Source organism: Anabrus simplex, chromosome 1 (assembly GCF_040414725.1).
Source record: "Anabrus simplex isolate iqAnaSimp1 chromosome 1, ASM4041472v1, whole genome shotgun sequence".
In the NCBI taxonomy this organism is placed as follows: Eukaryota; Metazoa; Arthropoda; class Insecta; order Orthoptera; family Tettigoniidae; genus Anabrus; species Anabrus simplex.
The window spans coordinates 103,748,705-103,768,624 of record NC_090265.1 but is presented as its reverse complement, the minus strand read 5'-3'; the positions used below and the strand labels follow the sequence as shown (position 1 = coordinate 103,768,624).

Genomic DNA, 19,920 nt, shown 5'->3' with positions numbered 1-19,920 from the left:
TTTTCATTTAGTTTAGTTTGCTATATTCACATTACTTTAATATGTGGCGCCATTACAATAAGGTGTAAACCTAACCTTCGTCTGAAATTACTCAACATTTGTAATTTTACGAACAGACGATCTTACATTCATTAACTTGTGATTAAGGACATGTCAGGGACACAAAAATGTGTTTTATTTAAAATGAAACATAAGGACCACAATTACTTTAATCGGGACATTAATATTATCATATTTTATAGACCAATGTACTTCACTTTCCAATCACTTCACTCAAATGTTGTGTATCGTTTGTTACCAGTCTCAATATTGGAAATGGAAATTCTAAGTTCCCATGGAGGGAATTAGATTCTTTTCCACCAATAGAGCATATCAAAAATCAGATGGATGGCTTTTCCGGCGTTTGCTTTATTAACCAGCGTTTCGTCTTAGGTCTGACACTAGACTCTTCAGAGTGGGATGTGTCAGACCCTACCCACTGACGCTGGGGTGTATGCAGGTGAACTTATCAGAAGCTTATTTATGCAGGTGTCTGTATGCAGGGTAGGGTCTGACACATCCCACTCTGAAGAGTCTAGTGTCAGATCTAAGACGAAACGCTGGTTAATAGAGCAAACGCCGGAAAAGCCATCCATCTAATTTTTAATCTGATTTTCGATATGCTCTATTGGTGGAAAAGAATCTAATTCCCTCCATGGGAACTTAGAATTTCCATTTGGAATTGCTAGGCGGGCATTAATTCCATTGTGGAGTTTTATCTCCCGTATGCAGTTATCAGACTGTGCTTCATAAATAAGCTTCTGATAAGTTCACCTGCATACACCCCAGCGTCAGTGGGTAGGGTCTGACACATCCCACTCTGAAGAGTCTAGTGTCAGACCTAAGACGAAACGCTGGTTAATAGAGCAAACGCCGGAAAAGCCATCCATCTAATTTTTGATCTGATTTTTGATATGCTCTATTGGTGGAAAAGAATCTAATTCCCTCCATGGGAACTTAGAATTTCCATTTGGAATTGCTAGGCGGGCATTAATTCCATTGTGGAGTTTTATCTCCCGTATGCAGTTATCAGACTGTGCTTCATAAATAAGCTTCTGATAAGTTCACCTGCATACACCCCAGCGTCAGTGGGTAGGGTCTGACACATCCCACTCTGAAGAGTCTAGTGTCAGACCTAAGACGAAACGCTGGTTAATAGAGCAAACGCCGGAAAAGCCATCCATCTAATTTTTGATCTGAGTCTCAATATTTCCGCTTATATCACTACCAACAAAAGAAACATGCTATAAAAATCGGTAGTATAATATAACAATCCACATTTCGGTAGTTACTAGCAAATGACTTATTACTAGTGTAGTTACTAGTACTACCGCAGTACAAAACGTATATTACTACCGATTTCAAACCGAATGAAAACTATTGAATGTTTTAATTCGATAGTCACGCTTCACAATAGGTAGTCTACCGATAGTTTAAAACATTCGATATTCCCATCACTAGTTTGCATAGTAAAATCTGATGGTATTATGACAAAGCCATATCACCCTACCTCTGGTTTCCTCCAAGGCTCTTTATTAGGCCGTTTTTTGTGATATTCATAAATGATATAACAACATTTATTCAACATTATAATTACCATGCTGACATTCTGAATTTCTTTAGGATGGTAAATAATGAGTGGGACTGTAAGCTACTACAGTCTGACTTACACCTCCTAAGTAACTGGTGTCAACAGTGGCTACTTGATTTGAATATTTCAAAATGTAATGCAATTACTTTTCCACGTAACCAGTAAATTACCCTTACCGTTTATGCAATTTTAAAATAGCTCATGTGAAAGAAAAAAATGATCTTGATGAGACACTTTCAAACTGTTATGGTTTCTCTTTTGAGGAACATTTAGACAACTTCTAGCAAAGGTTTTAAATTACTTGGCTTTCTGAAAAGAAACTGTGCTGAATTTGTTCCTTCAAGGACTCTGAAAACTATGTTTTGCACTCTAATGAGGCCATTGTTAAAATACTATTGTGAGGTGTGGCTACCTTCTCACCGTATTTAAAACAGAACTTGGAAAGAGACCAAATAAGGTTCAAGATATGGATCAGCTACAAAGGTTCATCTGATTACGATTCCTTTTGTGAGACTATGAGGATGAGGACACTGCACTTGCATCACAGATGTGCCAGCGCCCTCTTTCTTTATGAGTGTGACAAATACAGTGGACGGCTCAACACTGTTGGGGTTGATTCCATTACATGTTCCTAGCCACAATACTAGGCAAAGGTATACTTTCCATCTGCCTAAAATGAGAACTGGCTTGGGCAAACTCATGGCTGTTGAGTGCTCTAAAATCACTGAATGAAGTAAGTGAATCAGTGGATTTTTTTACTCTCCATCTTCTAATATTAGATGAGCCCTAACGATCTCATGAACAGGCCTTCTCTATAAAAATGTAGATATGTGTATATAAATTAAATAACAAGTCTACAAAATATAGCACAAAAAATAGGAATCCAGATATCATTTGAAAAGAGTGAGATAATGGTAGTAGATCCACTAGTAATAAACCACATAAGAGGAAAGTAAAAATAGTGAAACAATTTAAATACGTAGGAGAAATGAAAACATACAACTTGGATGAAAAACCTGCATGGCAAAAAAGAACTAATAAAATGATAAAAGCTCAAAAATTAACATGATCTACATACAACAAAAAATGCCAATCGATCAAAAACAAAATTAAAACATTACAAGACGATGGTTCAACCAGAGGTGACATACGGAAGCGAAACCCTTTCTCAATTCACTCACAGAAACAGAAGTGACAAAATCCTAAAAGTAGAGAGAAGAATAACTAGAACATGCATAAATGAAAACATTAAAAAGGATGGACAACGGTGTACAGTACCAAATGAATTTGGACAATGGTGCACAGCGCCGAATGAAGTGATGTACAGAGAACTGAAGCCCATCACAGGTACTATACAGAAGAAGATGAACTTTTTTTTTGTGGTTACATTATGAGGAAACCAGAAACCAGATTACCAAGAAAACTTAAAGAGAAACTCCAGAATCTGAAGTAACAAGTAGGATGAATTAAGGAAATTAGAGAGGATATGGAAGAACTTGAACAATTTGCAAAACAAAAAACAAAAAATTAAAAAAAAAAGAAATGCATAAAAATAAGATTTAAACCAAAAACAGACAAATGATATACAATGAAAAGGGTGTTTGCAGATGAGGAATGACAGAAAAGATCAGAATGAATGAAAAGCTACAGGGCAATTTGGAAAGAAAACCTACTGAAGATGATGACCAGAAAATGATTGGTTGAAGTGGTGCAATGAGGCCTTGGTAGTTATTTTAGATTATATTTATTTAATGTGCATTTGTTGCATGTAATGTTTTATTGAATCATCTGTAACTGGGAACGTATCCTGTTGATGATAAATAAATTTATCTATCCATCTATCTCTCTCCTGAATGTAAGCTGACAGCTATGTGATCCAAATCGCTTAGCCAACGTACTTGGTGGACCAACTGCTAACGTTAAATTTAACTGGTGAATACAGATGAAAAATTAAATGACATATAGTCTTTAGTGCCGGGAGTGTCCAAAGACAAGTTTGGTTCGCCAGATGCAGGTCTTCTGATTTGACACCTGTAGGTCACCTGTGTGTCATGATGAGGATAAAATGATGATGAAGAAGACACACACACCCAGCCCCCTTGTCAGCGGAATTATTATAACTATGCACCACTGAACACAGGTAATATCACAATATTTATGCCAACATAATTACAAAGTCCCTAATATACAGTAAAAAAACAATTCATATAACAAAACTGAAATTAATTCAAACCTTGCTGCAAATCCATTTCTGTAATCTCCCCTTGGCCAGCACGGTGGTGCAGTCCCACATCAGCCTGCTCAGGTGCTAGAGTCTCTGTAGGAATATTTCCACGCTGGAGATTTGTTAACACGGTGGTTGGCTAATAAGAAGAAATAAAGAAAATAAATAAGCAGACACACAACAATTAATGATTGTCTATATAACAAGTCCATTAATACACATTTATTCCTTTTGATATTCCTATCTTTCTATGCATTACTTGATTTGCACTTGTTTGTTCCTTTCTATGACATACATAGTTCACGTAGCATATATCAGCATCATTATAGAAGCTTCTTTGATTTTGGAAATACAATTGAACCTCTTCTGCAGGCACCGTCAGTTCCATGGAAAAATCTTCATTGCAAGAGGTGTCCACTAAAAGAAGGTTGTAAAAATTAAACAAACATTTTAATGGCAAAGAACATCCACCATAAATATAAGCATGCATCATTATTTTGATTATTCTAAATAATTTCTAACTAAAAAGTCGCCTGAGAGATATCAGAAGTGATTTTACAATCTTTGTAATCATTACAGTTTCGGGAAGTAATCATTCAGCTGTGTGTATAAATTTAGCACATTTTTCTTTACAATATTCTCGAAAAGGGAATAACGACCCAGCGTGACACACCAATTCTTTATTCAATTATTAACCTCAACTTCCAAGTTATTACCGATTTCTCATGTTTTTCTTGTAACATGGGCCCACTCACAGTTTCTGCTCGAACACATTTGAACCACTCATATACCGTAATGTTCATTTCTGCGAAAACTGATTCCCACTTTGTTTTCATTCCTAGATTCCTATTTTCCTCCCACTCACTTAAAATATCATTTTTATTCTTCACAGTTGTGTTTTCCTGCAGTTTAATTTTTCAGGGAACTTTTCTCACTGAAAGTCATTTTGCAACACAATTTTTCTTGTCTCAAGATCTAAACACGTTCATCCCTCTTACTCATGTTTACTGGGCGATCGAAATGCTATGATATTTCTGCCTCAACAATCAGCACATGAAAGTCTCTTCCTTGTGAAATTTAACTGAACTACCTGACCTTGACCTTATCAGCAATAATCTGAGTTATGAATAGAATGATGCAAGATATGCTGGAAAATGCTTGCAAGTAAACAGTCATTGGTAGTACTTCTGGGCAGCTAGAAATCTCAGAATGTACACTAATTAGAACACAAGAGGACCTTAATGGAATGTTTCAATAGAGCCCTATACAAAACATTTAACTTCATGGTTATTTCAGCTTTCCTATGAACGTCTCATCTCTCTTTTCTTTGGGCTCGAAATAGTATGAATACTCAAAAAGAATTCCCGTAAGTCTGCAGAATGATATTAAGAGAAAGAACGGCATAGCCTTATGTAAAGATAGTGTCCTGGAACGTGTAAACTGTGCGCTTAAAACAAGTGGACAAGAATAATTGCGATGTCCACTGTCTGGAATGTGATGTGTCCACTTAAATGAGGCTTATTTAACAAGTGTCTAATGTAAAATGCAATCGGTTCCGTGCAAAAATGTCCATATAAGGAGGTGTCTGCTGAATGAAGGTGGAGAGAGAGAGAGTGTCTTCGATCACATACACCACACTCACTCAACCGCTCGGTCACACTCATTAGTGTTTTCATGGTCTGCAGTCTACATGTCAGTCTCGCAGCTCAGGAAAGTATCCGCTGCTCACTCAGTCCATCAAACTCCACTCACAGCCCCATGTTAGCACCAAGTATTGTCGTTTACACTGCACAGGACAGGCCATGCCCTCTTCCATACCCTCGATATCATCAAACACCCATAATAGGCCCATAGACAGTGATTCAGATTGAACTGTACCTAATTCCTGGTACAGTATTTTACAATTTTTATTTGATTAAAATAAACTTGTTCTTGGCTTTTCAAAGCCATTGTGCTTTTTATTTCACAATTGGCCTACAAAAAATTATTACTATTGAAAATTACTAAACTTTGGGCCTTAAGTTGATTTTATTGTACAGTCCACTATTTGAATTTCAATTCAATTTTGTTTATACAGTACAGTACTACATACTTATAATCTTTCTTGCTATAATATCTTCTGTTGTGTTTAATAAATAACAATTATTTGTTTTCTATGTTAAAACTAGTTTTTATTTATATCCCGTTATTTAAAACAGGTTTTTTAAAATGACCTTGATAATTCAGCAGTGACAGATTCCCCAGCATGTTGGATTATTGTGGTCCTACCATGTCTGTCTGTCTGTCTGTCTGTTAGGTCATAAGCCCAGAGGCTGGTTGGATCCTCAAATAGCACCACCAAAGGTTACGCGGTTATAAGGAAACCGCAAAAACCAATGGCAGCACCAAAATGAGGCGTACTAGGCAAGACGAGGAGTGAGGTAGTTTGCCATTGCTTTCCTCACTGGGTTAGAAAGTGCTATTGCAGCACAACTGACCCTATGAGCAACACCTTTCATAACACTCAGATGCACTAGTCGTGCTCTGAATGCCATTACTCAGTACCACCCATACCCCAGCAGCTTCCATATTGTCACAGCCATGGATGAGACTGGGACTTTGGCCTCCACGGTATGCACTAGCCTTGCGTCTTGGGTGGTGTGCTAAGTCCCAACTGACGAGCCTAACTTAGCACACGAGGGCGAAACGCAGGCAACCAAGAATGAGTTAGCTGGAAAATTTATAATGTCCAATAACGGACCATTATATTGGTATTGTAAATTTACTCATTCAGGACAAATATATTAGGTTCCCTATGGGAATCAACATCTACATCATTTGATGGCCAGGCAGGCATCTATTTTTGGAAATGAGACATAGCTCTCATAGTGCATTGGCACTACTGGTGGCTTCAAATATCCTATGCAGTGGCCTCCACGGTATGCACTAGCCTTGCTTCTTGGGTGGTGTGCTAAGTCCCAACTGACGAGCCTAACTTAGCACACGAGGGCGAAACGCAGGCAACCAAGAATGAGTTAGCTGGAAAATTTATAATGTCCAATAACGGACCATTATATTGGTATTGTAAATTTACTCATTCAGGACAAATATTTTAGGTTCCCTTTGGGAATCAACATCTACATCATTTGATGGCCAGGCAGGCATCTATTTTTGGAAATGAGACATAGCTCTCATAGTGCATTGGCACTGCTGGTGGCTTCAAATAGCCTATGCAGTGGCCTCCACGGTATGCACTAGCCTTGTGTCTTGGGTGGTGTGCTAAGTCCCAACTGACGAGCCTAACTTAGCACACGAGGGCGAAACGCAGGCAACCAAGAATGAGTTAGCTGGAAAATTTATAATGTCCAATAACGGACCATTATATTGGTATTGTAAATTTACTCATTCAGGACAAATATATTAGGTTCCCTATGGGAATCAACATCTACATCATTTGATGGCCAGGCAGGCATCTATTTTTGGAAATGAGACATAGCTCTCATAGTGCATTGGCACTACTGGTGGCTTCAAATATCCTATGCAGTGGCCTCCACGGTATGCACTAGCCTTGCGTCTTGGGTGGTGTGCTAAGTCCCAACTGACGAGCCTAACTTAGCACACGAGGGCGAAACGCAGGCAACCAAGAATGAGTTAGCTGGAAAATTTATAATGCCCAATAACGGACCATTATATTGGTATTGTAAATTTACTCATTCAGGACAAATATTTTAGGTTCCCTTTGGGAATCAACATCTACATCATTTGATGGCCAGGCAGGCATCTATTTTTGGAAATGAGACATAGCTCTCATAGTGCATTGGCACTGCTGGTGGCTTCAAATAGCCTATGCAGTGGCCTCCACGGTATGCACTAGCCTTGTGTCTTGGGTGGTGTGCTAAGTCCCAACTGACGAGCCTAACTTAGCACACGAGGGCGAAACGCAGGCAACCAAGAATGAGTTAGCTGGAAAATTTATAATGTCCAATAACGGACCATTATATTGGTATTGTAAATTTACTCATTCAGGACAAATATATTAGGTTCCCTATGGGAATCAACATCTACATCATTTGATGGCCAGGCAGGCATCTATTTTTGGAAATGAGACATAGCTCTCATAGTGCATTGGCACTACTTGTGGCTTCAAATATCCTATGCAGTGGCCTCCACGGTATGCACTAGCCTTGCGTCTTGGGTGGTGTGCTAAGTCCCAACTGACGAGCCTAACTTAGCACACGAGGGCGAAACGCAGGCAACCAAGAATGAGTTAGCTGGAAAATTTATAATGTCCAATAACGGACCATTATATTGGTATTGTAAATTTACTCATTCAGGACAAATATTTTAGGTTCCCTTTGGGAATCAACATCTACATCATTTGATGGCCAGGCAGGCATCTATTTTTGGAAATGAGACATAGCTCTCATAGTGCATTGGCACTGCTGGTGGCTTCAAATAGCCTATGCAGTGGCCTCCACGGTATGCACTAGCCTTGTGTCTTGGGTGGTGTGCTAAGTCCCAACTGACGAGCCTAACTTAGCACACGAGGGCGAAACGCAGGCAACCAAGAATGAGTTAGCTGGAAAATTTATAATGTCCAATAACGGACCATTATATTGGTATTGTAAATTTACTCATTCAGGACAAATATATTAGGTTCCCTATGGGAATCAACATCTACATCATTTGATGGCCAGGCAGGCATCTATTTTTGGAAATGAGACATAGCTCTCATAGTGCATTGGCACTACTGGTGGCTTCAAATATCCTATGCAGTGGCCTCCACGGTATGCACTAGCCTTGCGTCTTGGGTGGTGTGCTAAGTCCCAACTGACGAGCCTAACTTAGCACACGAGGGCGAAACGCAGGCAACCAAGAATGAGTTAGCTGGAAAATTTATAATGTCCAATAACGGACCATTATATTGGTATTGTAAATTTACTCATTCAGGACAAATATTTTAGGTTCCCTTTGGGAATCAACATCTACATCATTTGATGGCCAGGCAGGCATCTATTTTTGGAAATGAGACATAGCTCTCATAGTGCATTGGCACTGCTGGTGGCTTCAAATAGCCTATGCAGTGGCCTCCACGGTATGCACTAGCCTTGTGTCTTGGGTGGTGTGCTAAGTCCCAACTGACGAGCCTAACTTAGCACACGAGGGCGAAACGCAGGCAACCAAGAATGAGTTAGCTGGAAAATTTATAATGTCCAATAACGGACCATTATATTGGTATTGTAAATTTACTCATTCAGGACAAATATATTAGGTTCCCTATGGGAATCAACATCTACATCATTTGATGGCCAGGCAGGCATCTATTTTTGGAAATGAGACATAGCTCTTATAGTGCATTGGCACTACTGGTGGCTTCAAATATCCTATGCAGTGGCCTCCACGGTATGCACTAGCCTTGCGTCTTGGGTGGTGTGCTAAGTCCCAACTGACGAGCCTAACTTAGCACACGAGGGCGAAACGCAGGCAACCAAGAATGAGTTAGCTGGAAAATTTATAATGTCCAATAACGGACCATTATATTGGTATTGTAAATTTACTCATTCAGGACAAATATTTTAGGTTCCCTTTGGGAATCAACATCTACATCATTTGATGGCCAGGCAGGCATCTATTTTTGGAAATGAGACATAGCTCTCATAGTGCATTGGCACTGCTGGTGGCTTCAAATAGCCTATGCAGTGGCCTCCACGGTATGCACTAGCCTTGTGTCTTGGGTGGTGTGCTAAGTCCCAACTGACGAGCCTAACTTAGCACACGAGGGCAAAACGCAGGCAACCAAGAATGAGTTAGCTGGAAAATATTTTATAATGTCCAATAACGGACCATTATATTGGTATTGTAAATTTACTCATTCAGGACAAATATTTTAGGTTCCCTATGGGAATCAACATCTACATCATAAGGGTAGCATTACGAAAATGTTACTCAGTTTGGGCTGGGAAGACTTGGGAGAAAGCAGATGAGCTGCTCGACTAAGCGGTATGTTCTGAGTTGTCAGTGAAGAGATGGTGTCGAATGACATTAGTAGACAAATAAGTCTGAGTGGTGTTTTTAAAGGTCAGAAAGATCACAATATGAAGATAAAGTTACTTAAGAGAATAAACTGGGACAAATATTTGTTTATAGGAAGAGGAGTTACAGATTGGAATAATTTACCAAGGAAGGTGTTCGATAAATTTCCAAATTCTCTGAAATTATTTTAGAAACAACAGATAGAAATCTGCCACCTGGACAACTGCCCTAAATGCAGATCAGCTTACTGATGAAGTAGCCATGGAGGATGTCAGTCAGCAGTTCACAAAGAGAGATATCTTGATTCATAGCCATGACAATCAGTTACGACGCATCAGCAAATAAACCCCTCTTATGATGTGCAGCAATATCCAGTTTAACTAACCGTCATGGAGAGGATGGGTATTACATCAATTTGCCTTGCATGATCCTCAATGAAAACAACAGGAAAAAAAACTGTATCTTCAGTAAGCTATTATACTTATCACATAATGGTCTGAGAAGCAAAAGAAAATTATCTGATTTGTTTATACACCACACCCAGGAAACTGGAGTTGGGAAATGATGATGATGATGATGATGATTTTTTTATAATGTTCACTTGCTATCCTAAGTAGAAATAAATTTTTAGAGGCATTTTGGATGGTCATGACATCATTGTCAGGCTATTTCGTCTCAAAGTAAAGTAGCTAATGGTTCTATTGATCAAAGGATGCTTATTTGGAGAGGTACGCTGGTACATGTATTCAGGAGAATGGTAAAAGCACAGTTTACCTCTCATTCATTTTCTACTGTAGTTGATGGAGCATACCCCTCCTAATAAGATGATATCATAAGCACAGAAATGACATGTCCTGAATGTGACCTACTACTTTCAATACTATCAAGTCAACTATGATTCACAGGCCCTGCGGAGCTTTAAATTCTAATGCTCCAAGCATGAAAGATGGTCGAGGCAGCAAAAGATATCCTCGCCCACTTATTAGGGAAACTGAAATTGTTTGTTATGCACTATACTGACGATTAGATATGGAGATGGTCGGTTTACCATAGATATCAATGGAATGGATCTGAATAATAGGTGGGTTGTACCTTCCACTTCGTTCTAAAATAAATTTTGGAGGTTCACGTAAAAGTAGAACACAGCAGATCTGTCCATTCCATTGAATACCTTTGCAAGTATATAAATAAAGCAAGTAATCAAGCAGCTTTGCACTTGAAAATGGGTAAATTGATGAGATCAAACTGTATTAGAGTGACTGGTATATTAGCAGCTGTTCGAACTGGACAGATATACTGAGATTTTAAGTGATCTCATTGACAAGTTTGATAGGAGGTTTCAGGACCTTGATGTTGTGAAAGGGAAGTTGCAGCTTTTTTTCCAAACCATTTAGTGTTTAACTAGAAGATACAGCCCAGAATTTACAACTGGAACTTATAAGAGTTAATATGTGATGCACAGCTGAAGCAAGAGTACAAAGAAAGGGAAATTATTGATTTTTATTGAACACTTGTCCCATTATGCTTCACACAACTCTGAAAGTTTGTGTCAGAAATCCTATTAATCTCTGGAAGTACTCACAGATGTAAACAGTTCTTTTCCAAGATGAAGATCGACAAATCTTGATTCCGACTGTAGGTAACAGACGTACATCTCACTGCAGTAATGAAAATAGTGTCTGCTAGCACCATCAAGTCTAACATTGACCAAATTATTGCCAGCAGACATCAGAAGGGCTCAGGAAATCAGTGAACATAAACAGGTTGCTTTTAGACAATTTATTTTGTATTTTTTAGAAGAAGCTAAACTACGACGCTAAGGGTGTAGACAAGTGCTCACTGGAATGCTTTTAAGTTATTTCACTGCACCTTTGTTTTGTCAATGAGAATACGTTTCATTTGTATATCTTGAACATGTCGGAATTTGATTCTTCATTTAATATTTGGTTAATGTGAGTAGTATTTTTGTAGCGTACAATTCTATTGTCTTTGCCTCTCAATAATCTGTTTATTATTATTTCATGCAAATTAACAACTTGCAGTGCCTTATTAATGATATTGGTGAAGGACAGCTCTCATATACAGGTAACGCACTTCGTTCACAATGAAAGAATACTGTGCACCCCTAACACATCTCCTTCGAATTTCTCCGCTCGAGTGAGTGTGTGTCAGCCAAGACTGAAGCTCAAATCCCTGTTTTGATCAGTCAAAGAAAAACCACATCTTGAAACACCGGGCATGTATGAAGTTCCAAGTGGTTGTGGTTGCTCATATATTGGCATGACAAAAAGGCTTGTTAGCACCAGGGTGAAAGAACACATCAGGTCAGTAAAGAAGGTCACTTTTTCATCTCCACGGAGAATGCTATAAGCCAGTCTGCCATAGCAGAACATTTCTACAGTACAGACGATGAAATCCTCTTTGTCCAGGCAAAGGTCATCACGACTGTAAAAGACTTCTATGCTCGACTTGTAAGGGAAGCCATAGAGTTGCGCCCAAATAACACCAACAGGGAAGACGGCTTCAAGTTATCAAATACATAGAGACCTGTACTGCAGAAATGCATGCATAACACCACCATGGCACAGCGCGACGCACTCAATAAACTGTCGACAGAGGGCGGTGAATCAGTAACTTCCCTCCCAACCACCATAGCACACAGCGACGATCCTTGAGTCTAGCTAGTAGGGTAGGCCGTGGATAGTATGGTCATGAGTTCCACGTTCCTTTGAAGAATTTCAATGATCACTGTCAGAGGCAGAACTTCACATGCCCTGATGAGGGCCAATGCAATTTGGCGGAAAGCTTGGCTTTATTAAATAAATGTATATAGTAGCTTTAATCCAGTTACACATTTATTTCTTTATGTTAACACCCTGCACGCAGTTCACCTGGCGTGCACTTGATCTTGACAAGCCTAGGATAGATGAAATGAGGAGCCTGGTACAAGTACATGGAAGCAGTATCAGGACTCAGCTAAGGGCTTCATGGTCACCAATCCACGTTCCCGAGTTAAAAGCCTCAGTGGCCCCTATCAGTCACCTCTTACAACAGGCAGAGGATACTGTGGATGTTATTCTACCACTTCCATCCACAACGGGTTATGCCTCTGAGAAGCCATGTTCTCTCAGTTTTATTGAGGCCAGTTTTGACAATGATATCACTGACATAAGACTGATAATCAAGTGTTTCAGATTATTACGCATATCAACATGATACAAGTTCATGAACAATGCTTTAGTAACATCTGACAATCCCACACAGCAAATCCAACCATCAGACTTTGCATTCTTGAGACACGTGTTTTAACGATGGAAGAATTAACGTGGATTAAACGAACAGAGACAAGCCCACGCTATTGAGAAAAAAAAACTTACAAACATGCTCAAATGTTTGTTGAGTACTTTCTCCATTACCCTTTCAACTACTGAGAAAATTGAAATGACCTCCAGCTGAACATGCTTTCACAGTTACCACGTATATTTCAGGACTGTTCCAGCTGACTTGAAGAACCTTTCAAGTTGCTTTACATCACACCGATACAGATAGGTCTTATGACTACGATGGGATAAAAAAGTGCTAGGAGTAGGAAGAAAGCAGTTGTGGCCTTAAAGTACAACCCCAGCATTTACCTGATGTGAAAATGGGAAACCACGGAAAACCATGTTCAGTGCTGAACTCCGATGCAAATCGCGCAATTATGCTGACAATAATGAAGATTTTTCATTTAAATATTTTTAGTGTTTACATTTAAATTTGGAACACATAATGACTGAAATATGTGTAGCCTCCCTGGCTCAGGCTGCAGCGTGCTGGCCTCTCGGTGCTGGGTTCTGTGATTCAAATCCCAGTCATTCCACATGAGATTTGTGCTGGACAAAGCGGAGACGGGACAGGTTTTCTCCCAGGTACTCCGGAGGATAGGAATTGTGCCAGCTGCCAAAGCCTGTCACACTCCTCTGGGGCAATGATTTAATGACTGACAGATGAAATCAAATGATAGTGGAGAGTGTTGCTGGAATGAAAGATGACAGGGAAAACTGGCAGTGTCGTGCACGAGCGGTATCTGGATTAGCGTGGAATCGCATGAGAGCACTTGATTCCACGGGACGTAACAAACCCGTCTGGCTTTCTACAGCAACCAAGTGATTATGAACGAGCAGTAGAACACTGGAAGTTCAAACTACTCTATGTCTTCTTCGTGATAACACTAAAATGGTTCATTTTTTCAATTAATGTTTATCTGTCTAATATTATTGTTAATAGCATGAGGGGAATAAGTTGAAATTTTATCATATTCATTTTCTATGTAGTATTCCCCGCCCGGCTACTCATTCCTGCCACCCAGCTAACGAAAATTTCTGGGGAGAACACTGAGATGATAACTGAATCTAATTACTCCGTATACCATCAACTTTTATTGCATAAATAGCAATTTTTACCTCTGTAATTGAATATCCTCTTCTGTGCTTAATGGCTGGCTGACTGGTGTGTGAATTGTGTTCAGACATTACTGTTTTATAATGATCAGAAACAATGCTGATAGGAATTTTACATGAGTCAGCACAATTACTTTTCATAATATTTTTCCCAACTTTCATTTTTGATTGTAATAGTTGTACTGAGCTACTTCATAATCATATCACTGCCTAGTTTTTTTTTTTTTTTTTCCTTGATTTCTGTTATCCAGCCTTTTATGTTCTTCTGACAGGTGCTTTGTTCCAGGGAGAGAATCACTGGCATTAGAAAGATAGGCCTATTCTACCAATTCAAGCGTTACACCTTCAAGAGGAACAACATTACCATTAAATGTAGGCCTACGGTTTTTAAAGTTGTTTTCAATTTCAACTATGGGTTCAGGCTTTAGGCTACATTTGATGAAATACTAGTGGTAAATACCCTCTTATTTTCTGTCATAGGAATACTAATCTACTGTACAGTCTGCTCAAGAGGTCTAGACACCCTGTTTTAACATCACCGCCCGTACATCGACCCAAAATTATTTCTACATATTTCGGCATGAGCCTTAATAATGTGGATGGCAACCGATTCTACGTCCGCCTCCACAGCATAATGGTTAGCACCATTACTGCCATCCTCAGTGGCCTGAGTGCCAGAGATTTAAGAATGACAGGAGGGCTAGTATATGGTTAAAATGGTACGTGCAGCTCACCTCCACTGAAGATGAGCCTGAAAAGAGCTGCACCGCTTCAGAATGACACGAGTTTACTTTTCTTAAACTGATTTGAACACTTTTCCACATAACTGATATGACAAGACGTTTAAGGTCTACTATCGTAACTGGTATCCTAAGATGGTAAAACTACTGTTAAACATTTGCGGAAGATAGGTTAGAGATCCAACAAGGTCTCTAGCATCCCCTGGAGTCATGCTAAAATGTGACAAAAATTACAGCTGACTAAAAGTCAGGTTATCCAGCACACAACATGAAAAATTCAAAATACAGGGTTTTCTTATTTTTACTGAATGTGGCAGCCTTGAAGCTATTCAAACTCTACAGAGACAATAGAAAACTTGTCTTCAACACAGCTGACAAACTGCTTTATGTCATTTTTCTATATATTTTTTACCCCTGATTGAACAACGGTACTACCACCCCTGAGGTCAACTCGCATATCCTGGTGTATTAGCTCAATTGCGTTTTACCCATTTGTTTAATTAATTGAATATATTTCTACGTAAACAGCAGTCATTGATACAAAACCTTAAAACCACCTCGGAGTAATACAGACATAACGATACAAACAGTTCTCCACTTCCAAATGAAATTCTCCAATATTTAACTTAAAATACATTTGATTACTAACAAACTAATATTTAAACAAATCTAGTTCTCTAAATATCATTATTTTAATATTTCCTACTATATTAATTTTTGCATTGCTCTAAAATCATCCAAATCACTAGAAAAAAATAAACATACATTAGAAAATCAATAGTAATAATGAATTATCTAAATGTGCAAAAATGTAACAAAAGCCAGGAGAGACAGAAGTCAAGGATGTTCACAGCTTTTGGACCTGATGGATGAAAAGAACTAAAAGAACAAAATAATCCCACAAATCCCAGTTCAACCCGACGACTTGGAGATGATGAGATGACGTGTAATCAGTACAACAAATCCTCTCAGTCATTATTATTGGCCTTCCAGATGGAGGCTACAATCCTACCATTAGATAGTTCAGTTGTACTCATGAAGGTTCAGAGGACCTCGAAACAGCCTTATCCAGGTAAAAATCCCGGTTCAGTCAAGCCCACGACCTCTGGATACGAGGCAGATAAATTACTACCACACCACAGGGCTGTCTAACATGTAGGATCTATAACGGTAGGCCTATTTGTTTATAGGAAGAGGAATAATAGGACAAGATGTTCTTGAAATATATTTCCAACTTCTTTGAAATCATTTAAGAAACAACTAAGTAAACAACTGATATGGAATCTGCCACCTGGCCCAAAATGCAGATCAGGGCCTTGTTTCATAAAACTAACTAATAATATTAGAACTCACAAAAATAATTATTAGTTAACCAAATTTTGTTTCATAAAGATTTATACCTGACTAATAAAATGTCCTCGCTCATAATATTAGTTCATTAGTCAGCTAATACAATTGGACCTTAGAATTGGTTTGTTGCAGGAGGAGGCCACTATCCTACCGTTAGATAGCTCAATTGTTCTCATGAAGGTTGAGTGAACCTTGAAACAGCCTTATCCATGTAAAAATCCCCGTTCCCAGTAGTAGGCTAGTGCTTGACTACAACCAGCTATTAATCCACATCTTCAATAGACTCACTTGATATTTTTGTTGTTCCGACTTTGATACAAAGGAGAGTGAGTAAAAGAATTAAAAGTAACGTGAGAGAAGAAGTTTTTTGCAGAGAGTGCTTGAGTTAAAGAGTCAAGTACTGGAGCCTATTGCACACTCAATAACTCTCCTTGCCTTTTCCTTTTTTATGTGCTCTTAAAAATCTCTGTTGAGATGGACTAGAAAAATCTTGGTTTACTGCTGGTATAAGCCAAGATTTTAAAGGATATATGGAGTCTCCAAGCAGAACTGCACCAAGTTCAAGTCACTTACTTAGCCTTAGAGCTCTAACATCGCTGACACTACCAGGCCAATTCACACAAACATACTAGAATTATTAATTTGGTCTACATATGAGTATTACGTTCAAGGAATGTTTCCCATATCGATCAAGAAATGCTGGATGACATGCATTTGATGCATCATTTTTGAGCATTCAAACAAGTATTCCACAAACTAAAAGAATATTGCGAAGTGCAGTGAATGTGGCAAATGCTTCACCATAGTCAGCCAACCAACATGCAACATCTAGTCACAACTGTGCATACGGCTGCTTCTGAAATACCATGCATATCAGAAACACGATGATACTGTACACCACTACCAAGCCAGTGGAGTGCAATCTGAAGCTGCTGTTTTGAGGTTAGTGCTTCATTCCTTGCATTGGGACATTGTAATAATTACCAATTCTATCAAGAAAATATTCAAATGTTCAGTAATCTACCCTAAATCTTTCATCGTTTTTATATGTTTGTTTCATACTGTGGTGCTTTATGGAGCTAAGACTATGTGAAAGTCGAGCGTATGAACTGTTATACACTCCAAAAATCCCCACTTTCAATGATATAAACATCGACGTGGGCACAAATCTCCCTTAAACATTACATGTTTTAACAATACTGGTATTTTTCAGTACTTTTCTGTTTCGTTGCAGACTTTAATGGGTTAAGATGCAAACATGAAAGGTTTAAACATACTCGATATGGCTGGAAAGCACTTCTACGGGTTCCGTCTTGCCACGATCCTGGAGGCCAACGAATTCTAGCCATATCATGAAGAGGGGAAGAAGTCCTACTCATCTGCAATGGTTCTCGTTTCACATCTAAAGTAGAACACAAATCTTCATCATCATTATCGTACAGTTCGGCAGCTGTATCCTGCGAAGAGTCGTCATCTTGATCCATCTAGGTGGTCAGAAATATTTTGAATTTGGATGAAAACACTGAGAAATTATGCAATAGGCCAATGCAATATTTCTTCACAAGATTTCATTATTATTATTGCAATTTTAGTTCACGTTGTAACAACATCAACTTCTGTTTAAGTGTTTACACTGCCATCCAATGTTGCCAGTGCTTGACATGTAATTTCCCATCGTGAGACTAAAAATTTATCTTCTTTTTCAAATTTCCCCGCCATGTTAAAATTTTCAGTAATATGTACCATAGGACAGCAGTCCATAACAACGTACGATATTCGTAACTGATTTCTATATTGAAGACGAACTACATTCAAGTATGTTATAAAGATAATAGCGGAAATTGTCGAAAGTGCATAGCTTTCCGACGAAATAGCGCCACTAGCACTCTCTATAGAGCGTTCCAACCTTAAATTGCAGTACAGCGTAGATGGAGCAAATACTTTAAAGTATTTGGATGGAGCGCGCTGTTGCGAAATCGATTCGTGAAGATCACGCTCGAGCGTAACTCAAACAGGGCGTCACAGTTCCACATTTTTCGTTTGTAATTTTGTAATTTTAAGTTCATTCATTCATAAACTAAGATTTGTAGGATGGTAAAATAAATACAACATATCTTAATCACTGGCGTTGCTCTCAGACATTGGACGTACACCTTCTAACATTTTTGTAAGGCCTGATGTTCTCGCTTTGGATGAAACGGGTTCGGGAGATGAACTTGAGGATGATCCGGACGATGAAGAAAATCGTATTAAAAACTTTTCATCGTCGACATCATCCTGTAATTCGTCTGCTTTCCACAAAACTCTTCCATCTTTCTTTACTTCGTTCACGTAATTTGCCCAGTTGTCTTATGTTTTTATGGCATAAAAATTTTAGTTCAGCATTTGGAACAAAACCATGTTCATTACCCGCATGGACTAAGGCAAATCACGGTCCTCGGCTTTTCGGTGGCCTAAGTCCCGAACTCACCCCTTCAAAAGCGGCCTGCCGTGCACTTTTCACTGTCGTATCCTTCCATTCTCTTGTCACTGTCTGCCCAATATTTACCCACGATTCATCTGTGTAAATTATAGCTTTATTTTGTGCCCTCAAACGTTTTATCTCCCTGAGATATCTGTGCCTCCAATTAATAATTTCATCGGTTTCAGTGAAAGCTGCTTTATTACCCCGTCTTAAATAACGGAAGCCTATATCATGTAAGAAGCGATACAACGTAGTTTTGGAAAATCGTGACAAAGAATCTTCTCCATTTACGCGACTCAAAATCACGCTCAATGTCGGTGGTATGTTAGCAAATAAAAGAGAGTGAACCGCCCGACGCATCCACTTCTAACAATTTCATCATATTTAATTTTTCTGCCGTCCTTCTCTTTTCTTTTATTTCGAGAGTTCGCAAAGGACCATGTGTGTGTTCCTTCCTTATAGCATAGATTGTTCTTTCGGAATAACATGTTAACTTTAGCTGTTTCACTGATTGCGCTGCTCATATTCATAATCTTTAAAAAATAATCCAGGACACTCATTATAATATTGCGTTCTTTTCCCCTGAGTTTACCTACGGAACGTTTCTTTTTAATTTGACGATCCATTATACATCCTTCTGCAATTTTTCTTCGATCTAAGAACTATACATACGAGCACGAACTGACAACTACACAAACACAATCCACTTGTCCTCAAGAACTATACATTTATCACTGATCTTGTCCGGCTCCATAGCTAAATGGTTAGCGTGCTGGCCTTTGGTCCAGAGGGCCCCGGGTTCGATTCCCGGCCGGGTCGGAGATTTTAACCTTCATTGGTTAATTCCAATGGCTCTGGGGCTGGGTGTGTGTGTGCCGTCTTCAGCATTAGAATTCATCACGGGTAGGGGCCCCATTCTTATAGACGCGCAGGTCGCCTATGCGGCGTCAACACTGGAAAGACCTGCACTCGGCCTCTTCGGAGGCCACACGCCATTAAATATTATATATATACATCACTGACCTTTATTTAATCAATCTTATATTACTGATTAAATGAAC

The 19,920-nt window shown here is 38.9% G+C and overlaps 1 protein-coding gene across 1 annotated transcript in view; it reads right to left on the bottom strand.

Moving 5' to 3' along the window:
- LOC136862162 (ankyrin repeat family A protein 2) overlaps positions 1 to 17,994 on the bottom strand; it is an 80,541-nt gene extending 62,547 nt beyond the window's left edge. The window contains exons 1-2 of the mRNA XM_067138865.2: positions 17,673 to 17,994; positions 3,864 to 3,993 (exon numbers count right to left, since the gene is read on the bottom strand). Of these exons, the coding sequence (XP_066994966.1) occupies positions 3,864 to 3,993; positions 17,673 to 17,879 (337 nt within the window). The 5' untranslated portion in view covers positions 17,880 to 17,994. The remainder of the gene's footprint in view (positions 1 to 3,863; positions 3,994 to 17,672) is intronic.
- Between the last annotated feature and the right edge of the window lie 1,926 nt (positions 17,995 to 19,920).